At 31.7% G+C, this 24,184-nt stretch overlaps 1 protein-coding gene across 1 annotated transcript; it reads left to right on the plus strand.

Moving 5' to 3' along the window:
• The first annotated feature begins 1,090 nt into the window (after window positions 1–1,090).
• Window positions 1,091–21,274, plus strand: LOC127734569 (guanine nucleotide-binding protein subunit beta-5-like). The gene is made up of 10 exons (XM_052244509.1): window positions 1,091–1,231; window positions 2,995–3,131; window positions 6,568–6,609; window positions 8,845–8,921; window positions 9,943–10,069; window positions 10,948–11,091; window positions 12,179–12,319; window positions 13,148–13,244; window positions 16,479–16,645; window positions 17,614–21,274. The coding sequence occupies exons 1-10, from the start codon at window positions 1,111–1,113 to the stop codon at window positions 17,623–17,625; spliced, it is 1,065 nt and encodes a 354-aa protein (XP_052100469.1). The 5' UTR covers window positions 1,091–1,110; the 3' UTR covers window positions 17,626–21,274.
• Window positions 21,275–24,184: the final 2,910 nt, after the last annotated feature.

Below are 24,184 nucleotides of genomic sequence, written 5' to 3' on the forward strand. Positions count from 1 at the left end.
TATTTGATGGATAAATTTGAATTCATCTTGAACAGTGAAATTGTTTTTTTTATTAATTTTATTTATTTTACTGAGGCTTTGAGCCTTTATCTACATAATTTTACATGATTTTTGTTTTTTATATGTGTCAACCTTGGTGTGAACTGGTGGTGACTAGTCTCTTCTTAAAAGGACCCCACCCGGACATAAGTTTCATTAACTTTTGCGTGTCATCATAAGTTATTAGGCTGCAGTGAAAATCTAGTCTATTTAATTTAATTATTAAAATCTAGTCAAATATCAAAATAACATGACAATTTCCATAATTTTATTTTTATCAAATTATAATTTTTAGTGCTTATACTTGTAAATCTTTTAGTGTCTATAACTGTGATATTCTATTCATGTCTAGTGCTATATCTGTATGTCATTTTAATTTCTTGTGTCTGTCAAATTCATGCCTTTCAAGTTAATAGAATGGTCTTGAATATATAGTTATATATTAATAGTGTTCATTTTGTGTAAAACACCCTAAGGAAACCGGTTTACGTTTTAAGAATATAACTTTATTTTAAAAAAAACTGGTTATCTGTATTATATAACAATACCCTAGCTAAAACCAGAGACATGTATACACATGTGTATATATGTCTCTGCTAAAACACGATTAAAAAATACTTTAAAAGGGGCGCAAACGGACCCGGTTGCGAATCGTGTAGGGTGCGAACTTGAAAAGGGGCGATTGGAACAGGATTCGTCTTTTATAGTACTGTCCATTTGCTTTGGTGTGGAATATTTGATATTCCAGGGGATGATAAAACCTCGTAGATAACATTTCATAAACTGAGCGTAGTCCCTGTGATATTGTCTGGAAAAAATAACCTTTTTTTTTTATATATTTGTTCTGTTCTGTTCTGTTCTGTTCTGGTATATTCCTCCGTTTTATCGGAGCACTCCACTTATCGAATGAGTATTAAAATTTTAAATACTTAACCGAAAAAGCGGATATTTTTATAATTATTTGTATGACTCCTTTGTTGAGCCCCACACTTTGTAAACAGTAGTTCCGAGTATCGATAACTTCCGTTTCGCAGAATTTCTCTAGGGTTATCTTATTATCTATTACAGAAAATGGCCTGTGAAGGAAATTTGCGAGTTGACAATCAAGAAACAATTGAATGTCTGCAAAGAGAAGCTGAATCTCTGAAAAAGAAATTAGAGGACGAAAAAGCAAAGCTTAGCGATGTCTTAAGTATGTAAAAACTGGGTTTACAAATAAGTTGAAACTAAATAATTCACACGACTTCCTCATTCAATAATATTTCTGTCATAATCTTTCAGCTACAGTACAAGTGCCTGCTTCTGTACTTGTCAAGGTCTAGTTACTGTTACCTTGTTTTAAATACAATAACGTAAGCGTTGCTTAAGGTCAAGCTTCACAGTAAATGGGCTATTCACAGATTTTGGTAATATTTTGCATGCGACTTTGGCTCTTTGAACCATAGACATATAATGCCATTGTAAAAGTACTGACCCCTCATCAAATCAGATGATATTCGCTTGATTTTTATCACCCATTTACTTGGCATGTCACCCTTGGTGTTAATATTTATTATTTTTTTGATGGAGGGGGGGTGTTCTCTTTAAAATTTGCGAACTGTTCTATTTTTTTGTTGTTATTATTGTGTCCAGGTGATTGTTGCACCAACATAAGATAAACGCCAGTTCCGGGATACGGTAGTTAGTTGAATCTGTAATGTGATTTCCATCACCACATGACCAAAATGTAGGCATCATCACTTCCAACACATGTGAACGGGTGAAAAAGTTTGATCTTATACTGCACAAATTATTTGGGAAATTAAAATCTAATAAGTTGGTCACCCTCCCTTCAATCTTACTGGAATTAAGATTACGTACTTACGGAACATAAATTATTTCTAGACTACCATTGCAGAATAATGATTCTTAAAGTGCTTGAAACTTGAATAGAGTAGGGATACAGGTGCGCCTTCTATCTGGTAAATGATGTCATAAAGGCGTGCGAAATTGACAATTTTTTCTGATGAAAGACATGATTCCAGAAAGAGCCTATAGTCTCTGGTTATATTTTTTAATTTCAACGAACAATTGTTACATTGCCTTCTTTGTCTGTTATGAAAGAAATGAAATTTATGTGAGAAGAAATTGATAATGTAAAATTAGGTTAATTTTTTCATTTAATGCTCAATGAATGTATGTACATGTAGCTTTGTCTATTAGGAAGAAGTGTTCTTGTTCATATAAATGCAGGGATAAACTTTTCTGTTCAGATTGACACCATTTACAAGTGAAGAAATTTAATCGTGATCTGTGTCATTATAAAGAATAAAAATCTGAATAAAATTTTCAATTGTCAGTACTACATGTTTATCATGTAGCAGCATATACACACTTTATTACCGGCTATCAATGCAGCAAATACAACAAAAGCCATGTCACTGATTGCCTTAAAAAACAATCGTTTTTGCTTTACTGCACAGCAGATGTTTGTTCACGGTTCTGATTTGCCCGGATTGCAGTACAATGGAAGTTGCAATCATGTACAGAAGATTTTGATCTGTGTAATCTATTGCATCTGCAAAACAGATAGCTGGTAATAGGATGTGATATAAATGTAGATAAACATGATAAATGTTGGATTGACATTTAAAATATTTCATTTTAATTTACAAATGCACATTTATAACCAAGGCATTTGATAATGTAAAATTCTATTGTTGAAGGGTTGCCGCCATTAATTGGAATTTGATGGTCGCAAATATCCATTTTACTGGTTCCCCTTTGCATTGGCAGTTAAAATTGCATTTACGACCGTCAAATCTCCAATTGATGGCAGTGATTCTTCAATTACAGTACTGATATTCCTTAAGTGGTATACAGTGTTCAACTTTTGAATTTACTGGCCCTAAAATTGTGTTGGGCTTTCTGATCTGTCATTTACTGTGTATAATGACATGAATATTTTCATTAAAGTGGGAGCAGCAACAGATAAAATACCAAAGATAGACAACTTTACCATGAAAATGAGGAAAATGTTAAAAGGTCATCATGGAAAAGTTTTATGTATGGACTGGTCAAGAGACAAAAGACACATTGTTAGCTCATCTCAGGTATGTAGTAATACTGGTCAAAGATAACAACATTGTAAGCTCATCTCAGATAAGTACAAAATGTAGTAATATTGGTCGTAAGAGTAACCTCTTATTGCTAGCTCATTTCAAAAAATGAAAACAACACTTTATAAATTTAATGGGTCCAAAGTACTAAGTACTTATCTTGGTCATAAGAGTAGCAACTCATTGCTAGCTTATCTCAAGTATGTAATTATATTGGTCATAAGAGTAGCAACTAGTTGCTAGCTCATTTCAAGTTTATATTTCTATTGGTCATAAGAGTAGCAACTCTGACATTGCTAGCTCATTTCAGGTAACTAGTAATATTGGTCATCTCATCTCAGGTATGTAGCCATATTGGACAAAAGACACACTGTTTGCTCACTTTAGTCAGTTTTAACTTCAGTATAGGAGGGTAGGAATGCCCTTTACCGTCAGGTGTCAAACGGTCATTTTCGGCTTCCATTAGCATCAAATTGGTTAAAATTTTACTGTGATTCGTCAAAATATCCTTATCGTGATTTGTCAGAGGTCTCAAATAATTGTTGTAACTGTCATTTTTGGAATAAATTTAGCATGATTTGACAAAATCAGCCGGTTTTTTTTATAGGACGGCAAAAATTTTTTGCGGTCGTATATTGGTATGCCGTTGGCGTCGTCATCGTCCAAAGACACATTGGTTTTCGCACTATAACTTTAGTTTAAGTGAATGGATCTCTATGAAATTTTACCATAAGGTTAAATACCACAAAAGGAAGGTTGGGATTGATTTTGGGGGTTATGGTACCAACAGTTAAGGAATTAGGGGCCAAAAATAAGCATTTTCTAGTTTCCAGACAATAACTTGTGGAACGGTGTATGGATCTCTCTGAAATTATACCACAAGTTTCCATACCAAAAAGGGATGGTTAGGATTTGCTTTGGGGGTTATGGCTCAAACTGTTTAGAATTAGGGGCAAAAAAGAGGGAAAAAACAAGGTTGTCCTGGTTAATGGACAAATACTTTAGTACAAAACATAATTTAAAGCAGTGTAAGGGAGATAAATCAAATACATCATTTGAATTACCTCCCTTACACTGCTTTTAAATTATGTTTAAAGTAATGGTTAATGAACAATTAAGACAATTTAAAACAGTGTAAGGGAGGTAATCCAAATACAACATTTTGATTACTTCCCTTACACTGATTTTAAATAATGTTTAAAGAAATGCATATTTATAAAGGAAGACCAGTAAAAATATCTGCAAATGTTGGTTTTTTTTTTTTTACAAAAAAATCCATATGATAGATATGACACCATATTTTAAATTCTATTATAAAATAAATTAAGTTAGCACTATGGTAAATTTAAATGGGTAATTATGGTTGCAAATTCCATTGGAAATTTGAATTGAGATTATGACCATATCTTGAGGGAAAGATTTTTTTGGGGGAAAAGGGGGGGGGGGGGGTAAAAAGAAATTGTGGGGGGTCAAATTTTTCTCATTTCAGATATCAGAAATTAAAAAGAATTATTCTTCAAATATTATTTTTTTTTCAAATTTCAAATATTGAAAAATTTCAAGAAGTAATCGTTAATTGCACAGTATGGCGCATTAGATTTGTAAAATCTTTGACCACATTTATTTATTTGTTATGCCGAATCTGACTGTGTATTTAGATTTTTATTTTTGGGTCCAGTTTTCAAATTGGTCTACATTAAGGTCCAAAGGGTCCAAAATTAAACTTAGTTTGATTTTAACAAAAATTGAATATATGGGGTTCTTTGATATGCTGAATCTAAACATGTATTTAGATTTTTGATTTTGGGCCCAGTTTTCAAGTTGGTCCAAATTGGGGTCCAAAATTAAACTTTGTTTGATTTCAACAAAAATTGAATATATATATGGGTTTTTTTGATATGTTGAATCTAACCATGTATTTAGATTTTTTATTTGTGGGCCCCGCTATCAAATTGGTTCATATTGAGGTCAAAAGGGTCCAAAATTAAACTTTGTTTGATTTCATCAAAAATTGAATTATTGGAGTTCTTTGATATGCCAAATCTAACAGTGTATATAGATTTTTAATTTGGGTTCCCGTTTTTTAAATTGGTCTACATTAAGGTCCAAAGGGTCCAAAATTAAACTTAGTTTGATTTTAACAAAAATTGAATTCTTGGGGTTCTTTGATATGCTGAATCTAAACATGTGTTTAGATTTTTGATTATGGGCTCAGTTTTCAAGTTGGTCCAAGTTGGGGTCCAAAATTAAACTTTGTTTGATTTCAACAAAAATTGAATATATGGGGTTCTTTGATATGCTGAATCTTACCATGTATTTTGATTTTTGGGCCCCGTTATCAAATTGGTCCACATTGAGGTCAAAAGGGTCTAAAATTAAACTTTGTTTGATTTCATCAAAAATTGAATTCTTTGGATTCTTTGATATGCTGAATCTAACCATGTATTTAGATTTTGGATATTGGACCATAATAGGTAAATTTAAAAATGTTAAGTTCTTAGACCACATTCATTCTGTGTCAGAAACCTATGCTGTGTCAAATATTTAATCACAATCCAAATTCAGAGCTGTATCAAGCTTGAATGTTGAGTCCATACTTACCCCAACTGTTCAGGGTTCGACCTCTGTGGTCGTATCAAGCTGCGCCCAGAGGAGCATTTTATTATTGTCTAAAAGGAAGTGTACATTTTATCGTCATGCACCAAATATTACTGTTAACGTCATTTGTAAAGAATTTTTACCGTTATTCGTCATGAAGGTACCCGCATTACAACCCTCGTATAGCAGATTTAAAACAACCAGATATATATCAATGAATACATTCAATGTATGTTCTAATTAGTAATACACAAGTTCAGGATACATGATTTTAACATTAAGAAATTTTAAGAAGTAAACATGTGAATCTTTTTTCTTTTTAAGAAGTTATGTACATATACAACTGTAAGTCATGTATACCTTTTGAAACATTGTCTAATTTAGTACTCTGTTCTAATGACAATAGAATCCTCTGTTTTAAACAGGAAATATTTTTAGTGTTTCATTGTATTTTATTGGTGATATTTGATTGCTAGTGAACATATCAGTTACTCTGGATTCATTATTATTTGTTTAATACTAATTTTTGTGGATAGAGGTGAACTACATGTTTAAATGTACAAAGAATTTCAAATTTTGTATGTGCTTGTAGGCAGACATTAGCAATACCATAAAATCAAATATCTGTGTAAATTCAAGTATTCCTTAATCCAAGCAAATTGGCACCAACAAAATAAATGAATCCACAGTAATGTTAGTCTTTTGAATCTGAAAGTACTTCTAGTATTATTGTAGAATAAATCACAAACAATATTTAAAATTAGAAACATCATTTTCAAATATCAAATTATCTCAAATAAAAATTATTTTATTGATATTTATATCATTACAGGATGGGAAGATGCTGGTGTGGGATGCATTTACAACTAATAAGGTAAATACAGTGTACAGTTATTAAAGAAATGGTAGTTTAAATAAACCGGTATTGTCACTAAGCTAAAGAGTAGTAGTAGTGATTATCTATGGGTTAAGTCCTACATATAAATAAACTGGTATTGTCACTAAGCTAAAGAGTAGTGGTAGTGATTGTCTATGGGTTAGGTCCTGTATAAATAAACCGGTATTGTCACTAAGCTAAAGAGTAGTGGTAGTGATTATCTATGGGTTAGGTCCTGTATAAATAAACCGGTATTGTCACTAAGCTAAAGAGTAGTGGTAGTGATTGTCTATGGGTTAAGTCCTGTATAAATAAACCGGTATTGTCACTAAGCTAAAGAGTAGTGGTAGTGATTGTCTATGGGTTAGGTCCTGTATAAATAAACCAGTATTGTCACTAAGCTAAAGAGTAGTGGTAGTGATTATCTATGGGTTAAGTCCTGTATAAATAAACCAGTATTGTCACTAAGCTAAAGAGTAGTGGTAGTGATTGTCTATGGGTTAGGTCCTGTATAAATAAACCAGTATTGTCACTAAGCTAAAGAGTAGTGGTAGTGATTATCTATGGGTTAAGTCCTGTATAAATAAACCAGTATTGTCACTAAGCTAAAGAGTAGTGGTAGTGATTATCTATGGGTTAAGTCCTGTATAAATAAACCAGTATTGTCACTAAGCTAAAGAGTAGTGGTAGTGATTATCTATGGGTTAAGTCCTGTATAAATAAACAGGTATTGTCACTAAGCTAAAGAGTAGTGGTAGTGATTATCTATGGGTTAAGTCCTGTATAAATAAACCGGTATTGTCACTAAGCTAAAGAGTAGTGGTAGTGATTATCTATGGGTTAAGTCCTGTATAAATAAACCAGTATTGTCACTAAGCTAAAGAGTAGTGGTAGTGATTATCTATGGGTTAAGTCCTGTATAAATAAACCAGTATTGTCACTAAGCTAAAGAGTAGTGGTAGTGATTATCTATGGGTTAAGTCCTGTATAAATAAGGGGAAAAAAGGAGATGTATTCTTGACAATAAGTTAAGTGCCAATCTGCCTAAGAATCAGGCAGTGGTGAAAACATGACAAACAAAAACCCACCCAAGTTGACATTAATTTATGTTTAAAATGTATAGTGGTGCATGAAAATAAGATTCGTTTCCTTTTCCTGTTCTGGTAATTCAAGATATAATTTGGTTGAAATGCACTAAAATTAAAAAATTAAGGGGAGCTAACTCCAAAATTTGCTATCATTCTAACCAAAAGTTATCTAGAGATTTCACGAATTAGCAGACAAGTAGAAACAAAAGACTTATCATTTCTAACTCAGGATGTTGATAACTTCAAAATAGGATGGTTAGGTCGGTGGGTTTTTTCGGCCATGTTTTGAAATTCTTCTTAATTGCCTGATTCTTACAAAGACTGGCACTTTAAAATATCTACAAGTCTATCACCATTCAGAACATTTGAATCAGTTGTTATATTCATAACATGATATGATTATCCTTATCATTTGTCAATTACATTTTGTTGATGTTCATATGAGCATTAATTATTGTTTCAGTTGTTCCGTTATGTAAAAAACAAACACATAAATATGGTAATAAAATGTTGATAGTCACTCTGAAATCAAATAGAAAGGGATCAGATTGCTGCTGCATAAATAATCATAGCCCCCTACCCCCCACCCCACTCACAGAGAAGATGTTATACTGTAATACTCTTGTCTGTTTGTCGGTCCATTTATCCCTCCGTAACTTTAATAACTGTAACCTATTATTATTCAGCTTCTGTAGTAAGGAATGATTTTATATTTGGTTTGGAACTTTGGTATGTTGATTATGTTGAGTTGTATTGTGTAAGTGATTTTCAGATCTTCTTGGCAGTCACTTCCAGTTTGGAGACACTTTTGAAAGTTATAATTTTTACTACATCCTCTGAGCATGGAAATTTTTGTCAATGTCTAAAAACAAGTGGGGCCTCTGGGGTATACTTTAAAATTGAAAACATTTTTTTTCTTATCCTGAGGAATATGAATGTAAGGGTAACACATGTGTATGGATAAAATTGGATATCATGATGTGATATACATTGTAATGCAAAAAACAATATCCCACTCAAAATTTGAAACTTTTTTAGGAGAATTTGAACAATACAATCTTTGTTGAACCTATTCCATGTGATTATTATGATCTGTTACACCGTGGCGTATGTTCTTATATACAATTTATTGTGTTCGTTTTAGGAACATGCAGTTACCATGCCAACAACATGGGTAATGGCATGTTCATATGGACCTACTGGTGAAGTTGTAGCATGTGGGTAAGTATGAATATGTTTCATTAAAAATGATTACAATTGAAAGTCAAAAAAAGGGAGAGGGTTTATACATGAAAAAAAAAGAGAGAGCCCTGGGTTTTACCAATTTTTTCTTTTTTATACAACCACTCATAAAGGCTTACATCCATCTGTCCGATGATCTGTCCGTCCCAAAAACTTCAGTTGTATTTTTCTCAGTAACTACTATCAGAGCTTCCTTAAATTAGATATCAAGCTTCATGTTAACATGGTATACTGTGTGATGCATTTTCAGATTAATTGCTCATCCATTTCCTGTTTACTGTATGCTTATATATTGGTTTGCAGAATGGCCATGTATGAAATTTTGGTAGTATTTTTCTCAGGAACTCCCTAAGAAATTAGCGCTTCCTGAAATTTAGTATCAAGATTCATGTGAGCATGCTTTACTGTGTGATACATTTTCACATTCACTACTCATCAACTTCCTGTTTACTCAATATTTATATATTCTTACAAGAAATGGCCATGCATACAATTTTGATCGCATTATCCTAAGGAACTACAGATCAAGACTTTCTGAAATTTGTAAACAACCTTCATGTGAGCATGCTCTTTGTTGTGATGTATATTTACATCCATCCCTCATCAACACCTGTTTACCAAATACCGAAAGCCGGGGTATCATTAGTGAACAAAATGTTCACATTGTAGCTTTTGGTTTTTTTTCCTTTTTATTAATTTTAAAGATATTTTATTAAGGAGATGCCCACGATATTTCTCGTATTACATGGCATGTGCTTTATTCAGACAATTGTTAAAAAGTAAAACAAAATGTAGTTAATTTTGAAATGGTTTGGCATATGTACAAACTTGAAATTTATTCTATATTATTTATGAAATGATGCTCCAATTAATGTTCCCACCAGTTCAAGTGCCAGTTGTAAATATAGATGTTCGTTACTTAGGATCACATTGGAAAATTATACATGTAGTGACAAAACAAAAACAGTCAGTGTTAATTTTGTTGTTATAACTGTTTCAGAGGGTTAGACAATAAATGTACTATTTATCCTCTGTCAATGGATGAAGATCCTTTAACAAAGAAGAGAGCTGTTGCCACACATACCAGTTACCTATCCTGCTGTACATTTACAAGTTCAGATAAACAGGTAGATAGCACACAAAAAAGTTACCATTATAAGACTTGGTCCAAGAAAAACAAATTCTAGTTACAAACCTTAAAATGGGTTGGTCAGATTTTTATTGCAATTGTTTTAAATTTTGTATTTGAACAGAATCATAGTAATTTCTGGTATTGGTACAGTATAAGTAAATCATTTTGAAGTCATTCTTTCTGAATGTATTTCAAGATAATAAGATTTTTCATCCTGTAAATTTCTGGTAAGAACAATACAAGGAAATAGGTCCAGAAACAATGATTTCAATTGAGTTTGGGTCAAATAGCAATAGATGAAAAAGTATCCTGTTTTGAAAGATTGAAAGCAGGATGCTATTCCTTCTATTTTTACAATCAGTAATATGAAAATGTTATTCTAACAAAAAAAAAGGTCAAACACATCTAAACATAGGGATGCCTTAAAACAGAAAAAAAGTTTGTATTAGCTTGGAATCAGAAATTTTTTTGAGAGTGTTGTTCTGTTTAAATTTGACAATAATGCTATAACAGAAATGTTTTTCACTGATGAAAAACAAATATTTTTATAAAAACTAACCAATGTAATTGGACTTTTGATGTATTCATTTTATAATCGGTAATGAATGATTAAAGCAGAGGTATCCGATCTACTTTATATGTTTACAGTTTCATTCATAGATATTCTAAAAGTAACTTGACTAGTCTGTAGAAATTGATAAATTTCAAAGTACTATGAGTTTTTGCCATTGTCCTTTAATGTAAAAATAAGGAGATGAGGTATTGTTGATAAAGAGACAACTATCCATCATGGAAAAAAACAGGATGTAAAGAACTGATAACTTATCTGAAATATACAGAATTAATACAAACCAAATGATGACCCTATTTCAGATATTGACAGGAAGTGGTGACAGTACATGTGCATTGTGGGATGTAGAAAGTGGTCAGCTGATTCAAAGTTTCCATGGTCACGCAGGAGATGTTATGAGTATTGATCTGTCACCTTCTGAAACTGGAAATTTGTTTGTTTCTGGGGTAAACATTGTTTTGAAAGAATCCCGAATTAATTCTAGAAATTCAGTTCATAAAAAATGAAGAGACAATGTCAATAAAAAATTATACATCCTTTGTAGACAAGTGGGGATGTATACTGTATGAATAAATGGAGATGTGGGGTATACATCAATGAGACAGCAATCTAACAACAAAAATAACCAAAAGACATCTAGAGGGCAAAATACAAAATACATGTACAGGCATCATAAATAGATAGGTGTCTACACAATATGTCATTCTCTTAAGTCTTCCAGATTCATAAAAGCTGTGGTATACTGTTGGTCGGCCATCCTTCTTTCTGACTGTCCACACTTCATTTAAAAGCTAGTGAATGCATAAATAAAATTTCATGAAACGTGTATGGAATATTTCAAGCGATTGAAGAAAGCTCACGTTTGAGTTTGAAAACTTTTGTTTGTTCACGATCAGCATTTGTATTAAAATAAATTTTTCTAATATTGCACACTAACTCCAGTATGCTTGGATCTATTTGCTCAAAATTTTTATTGATTTTGGGATAGGCAATTAACTATTCAATTTTGATAATTTTCTGGTTTTGTTGTTCCAGAGTAATGGGACTTAAAACATCAGATTGAAGTCAATTTTGTCCGTGTCTCATACTAGCTGGACCTTGTTTGGATCAATTTACTGGTGTTAAAGATACATATTGTGTAATTTTAAAGTGTAAGATAATAACTACATATCCAAAGAATGTTATTTCAGTGTGATAAAATTATAGGTGAAATACTCAAGTTTTAGTATTTCAGTGTGATAAAATTATAGGTGAAATACTCAAGTTTTAGTATATGTAATGGGGCATTGTTTGAACATAAAGCATTTAGTACAAATCACACAGCACAGCTCTACGGTTGTTTAACTAGATTTTTGTGGAAGATAAGAAAGGTTGTTACCAGAAGTTTATTCGCAAGTTCAACTTATCTCTTATTTTCATGGAATTATTCTTTTTTATTTCCTTGGAAAACTTTTTGTTTTATTACATGCAAATTATAGTTTATGTAAGATATAATATGATTTTATGATTTTAACTGTATTGATTTATCTATAGGGTTGTGATAAGGTTGCTATGGTTTGGGATATGAGGACTGGTGATTGTGTACAAGTATTTGAAGGTCACCAGTCAGACATCAACAGTGTGAGGTTTTATCCCAGTGGTGATGCTTTTGCGACAGGATCTGATGACAGTACTGTAAGTAAAATACCTTGTCCTTTTGTCCATCCATTCATTAAAATAAAAAATTTCATCACAATTTTCACAAAGTCAAACAAATGACTTCATATTTTGTAAGCAGCTTGACAGTTATGAGTTGTAAAGTATGAACACTTTTCGGGTCTGTCAGATATCAAATTTTTGTTTGCCAATACTTGGAGAATTTCTCAATATGTTGAATGAACTCAAAAAATGTTTTCACACATTTCTCCAATACTACTGAACAGAATGACTTCATACTTGATCAGCAGATCAACAGTGTTGAGTTGTAATGTGTTCAGGCTTTTCAGATATGTCAGACACCAACTTCATGTTTTCCTGATATCCTAAATATAAATGATGGTTATTCATTTAAGCATGACAATATATGCATTCTGGTTGTGTCCTACCGACTTGTGTTGAAAGACCTTTTCATAGATAGACCATGTCAGTCCACAAAATATTAAGTTTCATGTGCAGGGACAGTTTTCAGTAAAACAATTTGAGGTATAGTTTACCCTTAAAATAATTTTAGACAGAAATAGAACTGGTGTTGAAGTTAGTTTATCTAGTAACTGCTATCGTGAAGAAATTTTTCATTTATATGTAAGCCAATAATTTCTTACTTATATTAGAGTATTATTTATCAGTCTGTGAGTGGACTCAGAAATTTATCATCATAAGGAAAGCTTGATGTTATTTGTTTTTGCTTTAATTTATATTTCACTGTTGTTTATTTGAAGTTCTGAGAAGAATACTGGTACAGATAATTCTTTTACTCACATCAGAGCACTTCTGTTGTTACTTTGTTAACTTTTTACATTTCAGTGTCGGTTATTTGATCTTCGAGCAGATAGAGAAGTTAACTGTTACCAGAAAGAAAGCTTAATATTTGGTTGTAACTCAGTAGATTTTTCTGTTAGTGGTAAGTCATTTGGAAATATTGTTTTGTGATAACAGACTCTAAGAAGTATGTAGAGTAACAATAAAATCCACCCACCTTCTTTTCATATATCTGTCTATGAAAGAAAAAAAATATTAATAATTTGTCTTATGTCCAGAACTTTATTTGCATGTTTTCATTTACATCTTTCTGCATTTTGTTCAGAAATCAATTTTTTTCTTGTTTTAATTCTTTCTCAGCTGATCAGACAAAGGGCTATTTAGATCTATACCTATGATATGGACACTTTTGTATAATTGTCTAAACTGTGTATAAACATAATGAAATGTGGAATGATTTCCAATGACCCAATTATCCATGAGAGACCACAGGACATAGATGTAAGCAACCATAGGTCACTAAATGACAAAATATAAAGCCAACAACCTGACTTATATGAAAAACAAATATGATATACAGCAGCCAAAGTCAAACACTGACTCATTGGCTCTCATTTTGGGACAGGCACTTAATAAATGTGTAAGGGTTTAATTCGTATGTGAGCATTCAACCCTCCCTTACCAACCTGTGACAGTGGGGTATATGTTTACAACACTTTAATTCAGATCTTATTCCAGGGACTGAGCTTCGCCAATGTCACAAATTGCGATTTATTATTTCATCTGGCGACAAAATACGGCTACTGGCTATATTTCTTGCGCCAACATTTTTCCATGTCAAATTTTCATTTCTTGACTGTAACGGTAATATTAACAATCGTCATTTAAAATGGAAAAGTAAAAAACTGGTGACAAAATATAGCAGCTGGCGATTTATCTGGCTCCAACTTTTTTGGAGCCAGAGCAGCTCCTGTATTCACCTTCATACATATTAATAGAGTATAATAAGGTTTCAATCAGTGATAAACGATTAAATTCAAAAGTCATGCTAGTAGGAGTAAAATGTTTCAACAAAACTTCAAACGATAAAGACAGAATAAAAGAAAAATATGACTTCAGTATAATCTCAGTATTGACAAGAAGTAACACCCTAGATATAGCCAAGTGTATCAATATTTACAGTTACTAAGGAATGAATGTAATTGTACAAGAGCTAGTAATACATATCTGAGATTATATCACCATTTGTAGACTTTTTATGCCCCCATCTTAGTGGAGGGGGCATTATATAAACAACACATGGCTGAGAGGGTGATAAACCAGAGCAGATTGTTAACCCGAGAAAATATTGTCAACTGAGGCGAAGCCGAGGTTGACAATGTTCTTTCAAGGGGCACAGTCTGCTCTATCACTCCCTCAGCTATGTGCTATTTAATTTATCATACTGAATGTTCTATCTTTATTGTCTTTTACTGTTAAATTTTAAATTGAAAGTACTTTACTATGACTTCACCTTCATAACAACATTACAGTTATTAGAAAAATAACAGAAATGAAGCAAAATACTAGTATGTTTTTTATTTTGATTGTATATGAAAAAGTTCTGAGGCCAAAACGTAGAACTTTAGCATTGTCTTTAATTTATTGATGTAAATTCAATTCATTGTCCTTCAGATTATCGATTTTTGATTGGTCTGCACGAGAGGGTGACATTCAAATAATTGTCTCCTGCTGAGCCATGGGATAGAGTAAATTATCTTCCTCATATTAGCCAATCAAATTCTTGCATTTTAACGTGAAGTATAATAATAAGTTTTACCCTTGTCCGTCTGTAGGTCTGTATGTCTGTATGTCCCAAAATTGGTTTCTGTTCTCAAACTTTAGTTTGCCTCAACCATATGTTATAGAACTTATACACAATGCTTATTACCACAAAACACAGATCAAATTTGAATTTGGGTGGCATTACTTTTACCTATATAGAGTTATGCTCCTTTACAAATTGCTGATTTTTTCATTTCCATTCTGTAACTTAAGTTTGCCTCTACCAAATATTATGAATCTTATACACAATGCTTATCACCACAAAACACAGATCAAGTTTGAATTTTGGTGTCATCAATTTTACCGTTTTAGAGTTATGCCCCTTTACAAATGGAAAAATTGCTGAATTTTTTCGTTTCTGTTCTCTAACTTAAGTTTGTCTCAACCAAATGTAATTATGAAACTCATACACAAAGTGTCACTTTTAGCGTTCTAGAGTTATGTCTCTTTATTGTCGAGCCTTCGACTTTAGTCGAAAAAGCGAGACATAGTGATCCTACATTCCGTCAGCGGCGGCCGCGGCGGCGTCCACAAATATTCACTCTGTGGTTAAAGTTTTTGAAATTTTAATTACTTTCTTAAACTATCCTGGATTTCTATCAAACTTGGACAGAAGCTTGTTTATGATCATAAGATAGTATCCAGAAGTAAATTTTGTAAAAAAAAAAAATTCTGTTTTTCCGTATTTTACTTGTAAATGGACTTAGTTTTTCTGCCGGGAAACATTACATTCACTCTGTGGTTAAAGTTTTTAAAATTTTAATAACTTTCTTAAACTATCCTGGATTTGTACCAAACTTGGACAGAAGCTTGTTTATGATCATAAGATAGTATCCAGAAGTAAATTTGTTAAAAAAAAAATCATTTTTTCCGTATTTTGCTTATAAATGGACTTAGTTTTTCTGCCAGGAAACAATACATTCACTCTGTGGTTAAAGTTTTTAAAATTTTAATAACTTTCTTAAACTGTCCTGGATTTGTACCAAACTTGGACAGAAGCTTGTTTATGATCAAAAGCTAGTATCTAGAAGGAAATTTTGTTAAAATTTTGTACCTGTTTATCCATATTTTACTTTTTAATGGACTTAAGTTTTTCTTCCAGTTAACATTAAATACAGTCTGCAGTTAAAGTTTTTAAAACATTTACTAGATTCATAAAATGTCCTGGATTTATACCAAACTTTGACAGAAGCTTCTTACAATCAAAAGATAGTATCTAAAGGAATATTTTTATTGATTTTTTTCCTCATTTTTGTTGAGCCTGCGATTAACAGCAAAAGATGGCGAGACACTGGGTTCCGCGGAACCCTTACGAATTTTAACGGTATATGCAAAGGGGGGCATCTCCCATGGGCACATTCCACATTTATTGATATAGTGATTTACTATTCATTCTTCCAGTTGTCTGTTCAATCAATTCTATAGAGGCTTCTCTTCATTTATCTGCATACCTGTTGAAACTGATAGCTGAAATAAGTTTAAGCTCATTAAGCCCTTTTGTTGGATGGAAAATTATTTTGTGTTATTCGTGATTTTTTTTAATTATTTTTAGGTCGTCTTTTGTTTGGAGGTTACAATGACTACACAGTAAATATATGGGATGTCTTAAAAGGAAACAGGGTGTCAATTTTATATGCACATGAAAACAGAGTAAGCTGTCTGGGTGTGTCTCCAGATGGCACTGCTCTCTGCACAGGAAGTTGGGACTATACTCTAAAGGTACAAATATATATAGATATATCTTTTAAAAAATGTCATACTCTTCAATGTAATGCTGTCAAGAAAATTTCTTTAGGCTAAATGATTGTTTAAGAAATACACAGAATTCATTGTTTATATTTATACCAGCAAAAAGATGAAAAAGAGTAGACATCAGGAAATGACTGTCACTGGCCCCAGATTTCAAAATGTCTGGATAACCACGTCAAAATGAGTGTATTAAAGGAAGGAAAAGGAAATCTAAAACCACATAAAAACCTGTGTTATTTGTTTCCTTTTGCACAGTTCATAAGTTTTCATTGGAATATCTAACAGCAAAACAGGGGTTTACAGTATGTTTTTAGAAGGGGAGAATGTACTGTAAATTCAGAAATTATTGCCATTTTTGGAGAATAAACACACATGTGAGATTAACTATTGTGATTTTAGGAAAATCCATATTAAGATATATGTATCAAATATCAGAATACCAGTTCTTATTATTGCGATACTCAACCAGTCGCATTATTCGCATTAATAAAAACCTTGCAATAATTTCTGAATTTACAGTATTTAGTCTACCATACAACTGTATTTAGACCACACGACAGAGACCAACCAAACTTTCACCGACTCTGTCAAAGAAAAGGTTGCGAACTCAATATTAGTTTTTTAAGGCATAAACTTCTTGGATCGTTAATGTTGTTTAGAGCTTGTTACATATATCTAATTAGCAACTTACAGAATTCACATCAGAGACTAAAAAAACTTTCACAGATTGCTACAGGAAGAGAAGTTGTTTAACTTATGTGTTATAAGTTTTTATCTAATAGATTTTTTGGATTTTTCATAGGAAAACAGAGATATCAGTGCAGTTAATAGATTTCATAAAACTTGATTCAAAATCTTCATTACACAACATCATAATTTATCATTCAATGGAATATTTGTAAAATGTATTATAGTTTTTATCAAATTCTTCATTACAGATATGGGCCTAGACCATCCATGATAACCACCAGATGTTCAAGATCTCATCTTCAAACAAGGAATCTCTGAAGACAAGACCAAGACTATAATTTAGTTCTTTTTGAAAGTATAAATCCAATATGAACACATTTTTTTTTCTTTTCTGTCTCTTAGTACACTAATCTTTTCTGTCTCTTGAACATTAAATTGTCTTTTAGTTTTATATCATGAATTATGCATGTAACAGTTGATGCAACAATAAGAGTACTGTAAATTCAGAAATTATTGTGTGCATTTATTATTGCAACTTTTTAAGAATAGACAAAAATTTGAGATTTCAGAAAAATCTGCATATAGATACATGTATCAGATATTAGAAAGCGAGTTTGTATTTTGTGATATTCACCCAGTTGCATTATTCGCATAAATAAAAAAAATTGCAAAAATTCTGAATTTGCAGTATGAGTTAACTATGACCTATAATCTTTCACATTTTCTATCAATATTACATTACACCATCATCATATTTTTATCAACAGTCAAGCAGTTTTTTATTGTTCATTTAATATATGTATGCATATTTTATGTAGATGCTGTACATGCACACTTTACCTCAGACTAAGTTTATTGGGCTATTAGATACCCTTCAGTGTCTGAATGTGGATTATCCATGTGCATCGTTATTACAAAAATTTGATGTAATGTCTTATCAAGGAATGTTGCTGATGTCAGGCATTCAGATAAATCAGTGTCAGGAATTTTAGAAGAGAGTCTGGATGGGGTATACAGAATACAGTTATGGCCAAAAATATAAAGGAGAGAAAAGAGAAAAATGGTAAAAAAAATTATTGGGTGCTAATATTTTAGGAATAGGATAAAATGAACAAACAAAAAATAGATAATTATGATAAAAAAAAATAATGAATACCCCTACCAGACCCTTTTACAATTAACTTTAAATTTAAAATTAGTTTTATCTGATATTAAAATGAAATGCTAATTAGATCGAATCTAACTGAAAAGATTGTAAAATACAAGTAGTAGTGAAGTTTGATTGATATATTTTGTATCTGGTACTCTGATGATATGTTGATGATTATTGACTGTTAGACTCATTGCTTTCTCTCTGAGATTTTAGATCTGAATTGTCTGCTTGTTGAGAAATTAGATTTCCAAAATGTCAATTGGTGTTTTGTCATGCAATTTTTTATGAGATCCTATGATTAAAGTTAAAACATAACTCATTAGATTTAAAGAATATGAGGAAAATAAAATAGAAGGTATTATTACAAAAAATGTGTAATTTCATTCAACAATAAATACATATATTTTTTCAATTGAATGCTCAACTTTTAAATAAGTGAATATCTTTATAGTAAGACTTGAAAAAAGAAGAAAAAAATCTGTTTTTATTTCACATGAACTGAAAACCAGTTGAAATAGGACAGACTGGACATTTTGCTATCCAAGTTTCTGTGAAAAAGTATGTCTTAGATTGTCTGGTGCACAAACATAAGCAAAAAATACCAACAACTTAAAAGTTGCTAAAAGAACTAAAAAAGGATGGAATTTAAAAAAAAAAAATATTTGACAACCTAATTGAAGCTATTAAACAAGGTTTGGTCCAGAAATGTACTTTAGACAGACATTATACAATAAATTACCATTGAATAGGAAAAGATGGTAATTGAGATTTTTATCCACATATTTATTATGTATTGATAACTAACACTTTACTACGCTGAATTACAGTTTGAAGCATATATTTCAGCCAGCATCAATCTTATAATGCTGAATTAGTTAAATGTGTTAGTTGTTTCATTGTTATCCATGTTTGTTTGTTTTTTATCTGAATTCCTTTATTTATATTTTAGATATATATTTATATATGTGTTTTTTACTATATATTTTATGTTTCTGCTGACAGTAAAGAGACTTAAAACATGACAATAATTCTGTAAAAACAACATTATCAATTAAGGTTAAAGTTAAAAAAAATTGTTGGTATTTGACAACTTGTAGATTAGCTGAAGTATTATATAAACATGTTCAATATAGCTCAAATTTGAAATAAATATATTTTCATCTGAAAGTTTTCAAGAATCTTCTTCATTTCTGCTTTATAAATTTACCACTGTTTTCACATATTTGCCATTCAAACAAAAAATCCAGTTTTTATTTAAATATTAAAAGTAAGCTGAAAATTTCTCATATTCTCATAATGGCATGATTAGGAAAAGAATATTATATTTGATAGAACTAAGAATGTTAAAAATTTATTCCATATATGGGAAAACAAAAATCATTACATTACCATAGTATCAATTGAAGTACTTGTTTTTTGGCTTTATAGATGGTAACAAAAGAACATATAATTATACATCCATGAAATGGAACCTTCCATTTAAACCACTAAAATTGTACAGATGATGGTTATTAAACTTAATGAATCCACAAAAACATGAAAGTACTCAAAAACCAAAGAGATGGGATTAAGGATGTAGTTGGGTCAGGTTTATGATTTTTTGTCAGATGTTCAGACTCCTTGGCTTTTTCCCTATGATACAGGGTAAAATATTTTGCCCCATATCACCCATTTTTCTTTTCATAGAAGACCTTAATTACTCCTTAATAGGTTGTGACCAAAATTTAAGCAGATTCTATGATGATGGGAGTTTTTAACGACCTTTATTCTAGATTTTTTTTCTTATGATTTGAGACCCAAATAATGCCAATACTAAATATAAGATAAAAGTCAGAGTCAGCCTTTTCCAGCCATTTTTAAAAAATCAAATATCTCAAAAAGCAGTTCCATAACCTATCAATATTTTTAGCTTATTTTGTTCCTTAACTAGTGCTCTTCTGACTTATAGTAACAATTTTAAATTCAAGTTTTTTTTTTTATTTCACCTAACTACATCCTTAAGGTGTTGAGTGTTTAGGGAAGGGGTTAGCACCTGCCCCTTTATATATCTCAGTCACCAGAGAAGTTATACGTTATAGAGTTTTGTTCCCTTTTGAAATTCTGTGACCTACCAATGAAAATAGTGATTTTTGCCTTATTAACAAGCTTGTTCTGTCCTATTTTAATAAATCTTATTTAACCTGTGTAATACCATTTGCAATATATAATTACCAAAATTGTGTGCTCTTTTTTTATACTGATCATTAGTGGCTCAGAAACACATTGAAATCACTGATATTTTTAATTGTTAACAAATCTGTTAAAAAAAAGTAAGACAGGAAAAATCCTGAAAGTGCTTTTACATGTATCTATTACAATTTAAAGGGGTGTCTATGTATTTAATATGTTTAAATGGAACACCTTTTAACTAATTCAGATGCAAATGGTTAAATACAAATTTATATTAATTATATTGTTAAATAGTTGCAAACCAATAATAAGTTCAAAGTTCAACAATGGTACAAAGAAACCATATGTTAGTTACATTTATAATTAATAATATCAGTTAATGACAAATGAAATGAATGCACAGTATTGTTAATGAGTATATAAAGTATTTGTTTATGTATGTTATAGATATTTTTAACTACATGTATTTGTATAGAGTCAGTACCAACTGATGCAATATTTTGTTATTTTATTTCTAGTCGATGTTGTCTGTTATAAAGATAATCCTTTTTTTATTATAAGATATACAATAAATAAATAGATATGTATTGTGTTTGAAATTCAGTCCAAAAACCAAATATCATACACATGAAATTAAAACTAACTCCATTATACAATTACAATAAAATATGATTTATTTGATATATTTGTATCAGAATTGAGACAATTACAGGGCATGACCAATCAGTCTTTTAATGATAACATCCTGTGGATTCATATATTTTTGTGGATTAAGGAAAAGTTGTATTTTTGTAGATAACTATTTGATTTAGTGGTTTAACAAAAGTCTGTTTAAGCCTACAGAAGATGTGTGTTTCATTGAACATATATTTTCGTGGTTCACCTGTACCCTCGAAATTCACGAAATTTGGTATCCTATAATTAATACTGAATCCACAGTAAATGAAGTACTCATAATCATGTGGATTCTAAAATCATTGGTTGTGGCTGTTTGAAGCATCACTCCTTCTGAAATCATTGGTTGTGGCTGTTTGAAGCATCACTCCTTCTAAAATCATTGGTTGTGACTGTTTGAAGCATCACTCCTTCTGAAATCATTAGTTGTGGCTGTTTGAAGCATCACTCCTTCTGAAATCATTGGTTGTGGCTGTTTGAAGCATCACTCCTTCTGAAATCATTGGTTGTGACTGTTTGAAGCATCACTCCTTCTGAAATCATTGGTTGTGGCTGTTTGAAGCATCACTCCTTCTGAAATCATTGGTTGTGGCTGTTTGAAGCATCACTCCTTCTGAAATCATTGGTTGTGGCTGTTTGAAGCATCACTCCTTCTGAAATCATTGGTTGTGACTGTTTGAAGCATCACTCCTTCTGAAATCATTAGTTGTGGCTGTTTGAAGCATCACTCCTTCTGAAATCATTGGTTGTGGCTGTTTGAAGCATCACTCCTTCTGAAATCATTGGTTGTGACTGTTTGAAGCATCACTCCTTCTGAAATCATTGGTTGTGGCTGTTTGAAGCATCACTCCTTCTGAAATCATTGGTTGTGGCTGTTTGAAGCATCACTCCTTCTGAAATCATTGGTTGTGGCTGTTTGAAGCATCACTCCTTCTGAAATCATTGGTTGTGGCTGTTTGAAGCATCACTCCTTCTGAAATCATTGGTTGTGACTGTTTGAAGCATCACTCCTTCTGAAATCATTGGTTGTGGCTGTTTGAAGCATCACTCCTTCTGAAATCATTGGTTGTGGCTGTTTGAAGCATCACTCCTTCTGAAATCATTGGTTGTGACTGTTTGAAGCATCACTCCTTCTGAAATCATTGGTTGTGGCTTTTTGAAGCATCACTCCTTCTGAAATCATTGGTTGTGACTGTTTGAAGCATCACTCCTTTTGAAATCATTGGTTGTGGCTGTTTGAAGCATCACTCCTTCTGAAATCATTGGTTGTGACTGTTTGAAGCATCACTCCTTCTGAAATCATTGGTAGTGGCTGTTTGCAGCATCACTCCTTCATTACCTTTCCCCAGTCTGTGCTAAAGGTTAGAGACTCACTTAGAGTTTGCAAAAAAAATGTAGCATGCATAATTTTCTAACAAGATAGATCACCCTCAAGGCTGTTCTAACTTCTGATATCACATGGACAATGTAATTAAACCTATATGGTACAATGTACTACAAAACCAGTTTCAAAATAATCAGTAACTGATTATTTTGGTTATCCCCTTTCAGATTACATCCAATGCCTATCCCCATTTAATATGTATAGCATTTAGTTCTTATCAACAGAACCACTGAAAGAAACTGAAAATAAATAAGAATATTTATTGAATGTACACTTTCAGAATTTTGGCTTTTAATTAGCAATGTAAAAGGTTTTTGAGGAACACTCCATCACCAAGTGTTAAACTAAAATGATCAGACTTTTTATTTAATGTGGATATTTTAAAATTATCTACAGTATATTCAAATCATAAGACATCAGAGAAGTTTGAAAATTTATAATTAACAATATTCAAATCCCTAGCCTTTAAAACTCACCGGAACATGTGAGCTATTGCCATCACTTGGCATCTGTTGTTGTCTGTGAACACTTTAAAAAAAATCTCTGAAACCACTGCACAGATTTGAATCAAACTATGTGTGAATGTTCTTTTGGGTATCCGGTTTATAATCATAGTTGATTGTAGTATTTAACGAAGATCTTAACACCAAATAAACCAAACAGACGCTCTGGTATCCATAGGGCTGCATGATATGATTTTGAAAGAGGACCATCCAAAGATTGATTGATTGTTAGTGTTTTTTATGCCTTTTTCAGCACACTTAGCTATGTATCATGGCGGCCAGCTTTGATTGTTAGAGGAAGCTGGAGTACCCAGAGAGAACCTTTGGCATCCACCCAGAGACATGATTTCACGGAATTTTAATTATAGATGAGAAACTGTTTAAAAAAGAGAACAAAATGTGAACAGTTTATTGAGGGACTCCTATAAAAAACTCTTTCTGAGTATGCATGAAATATTTGTCACTGGGCATTAAGCAATCAACAATCATCCTATTGAAAGCAATAGCTCATATTTGCCTAAAAAAACAAAGGACCTAAACATGGGACTATAATAGATGACAGCAGTAGGGCCTTTCACCTTTTTACTGATATATTTGTAGGTCTATCACACTCAATTCATACCTCAAGTCAATGACAGGTACTCTGTCTTGATAGTCCTGCGAAGCGTGAGCTATTGACAGCAATACTATATATATATGTATATGCTCGGAAACGGGCCCTCTAATTGGATTCTATAAATATTCTTATTCTTCTTATTGAAGTATTCATCATTGAGGACTTTCAACAGCAGTCAAGATGAGGAACATCAATAATATGTAGTTACTTTTATATACTGGTTGCAATCTTATTTACATATATTCATCAGATGGTATCTTGTGATATCAATAATCAAGGAGGAGTTTTCACTGAAGAAAGTTTTGATTACTGATCCATA

This window comes from Mytilus californianus, unplaced genomic scaffold (genome assembly GCF_021869535.1).
Source record: "Mytilus californianus isolate M0D057914Y unplaced genomic scaffold, xbMytCali1.0.p SCAF_3, whole genome shotgun sequence".
NCBI classification, from domain to species: Eukaryota; Metazoa; Mollusca; class Bivalvia; order Mytilida; family Mytilidae; genus Mytilus; species Mytilus californianus.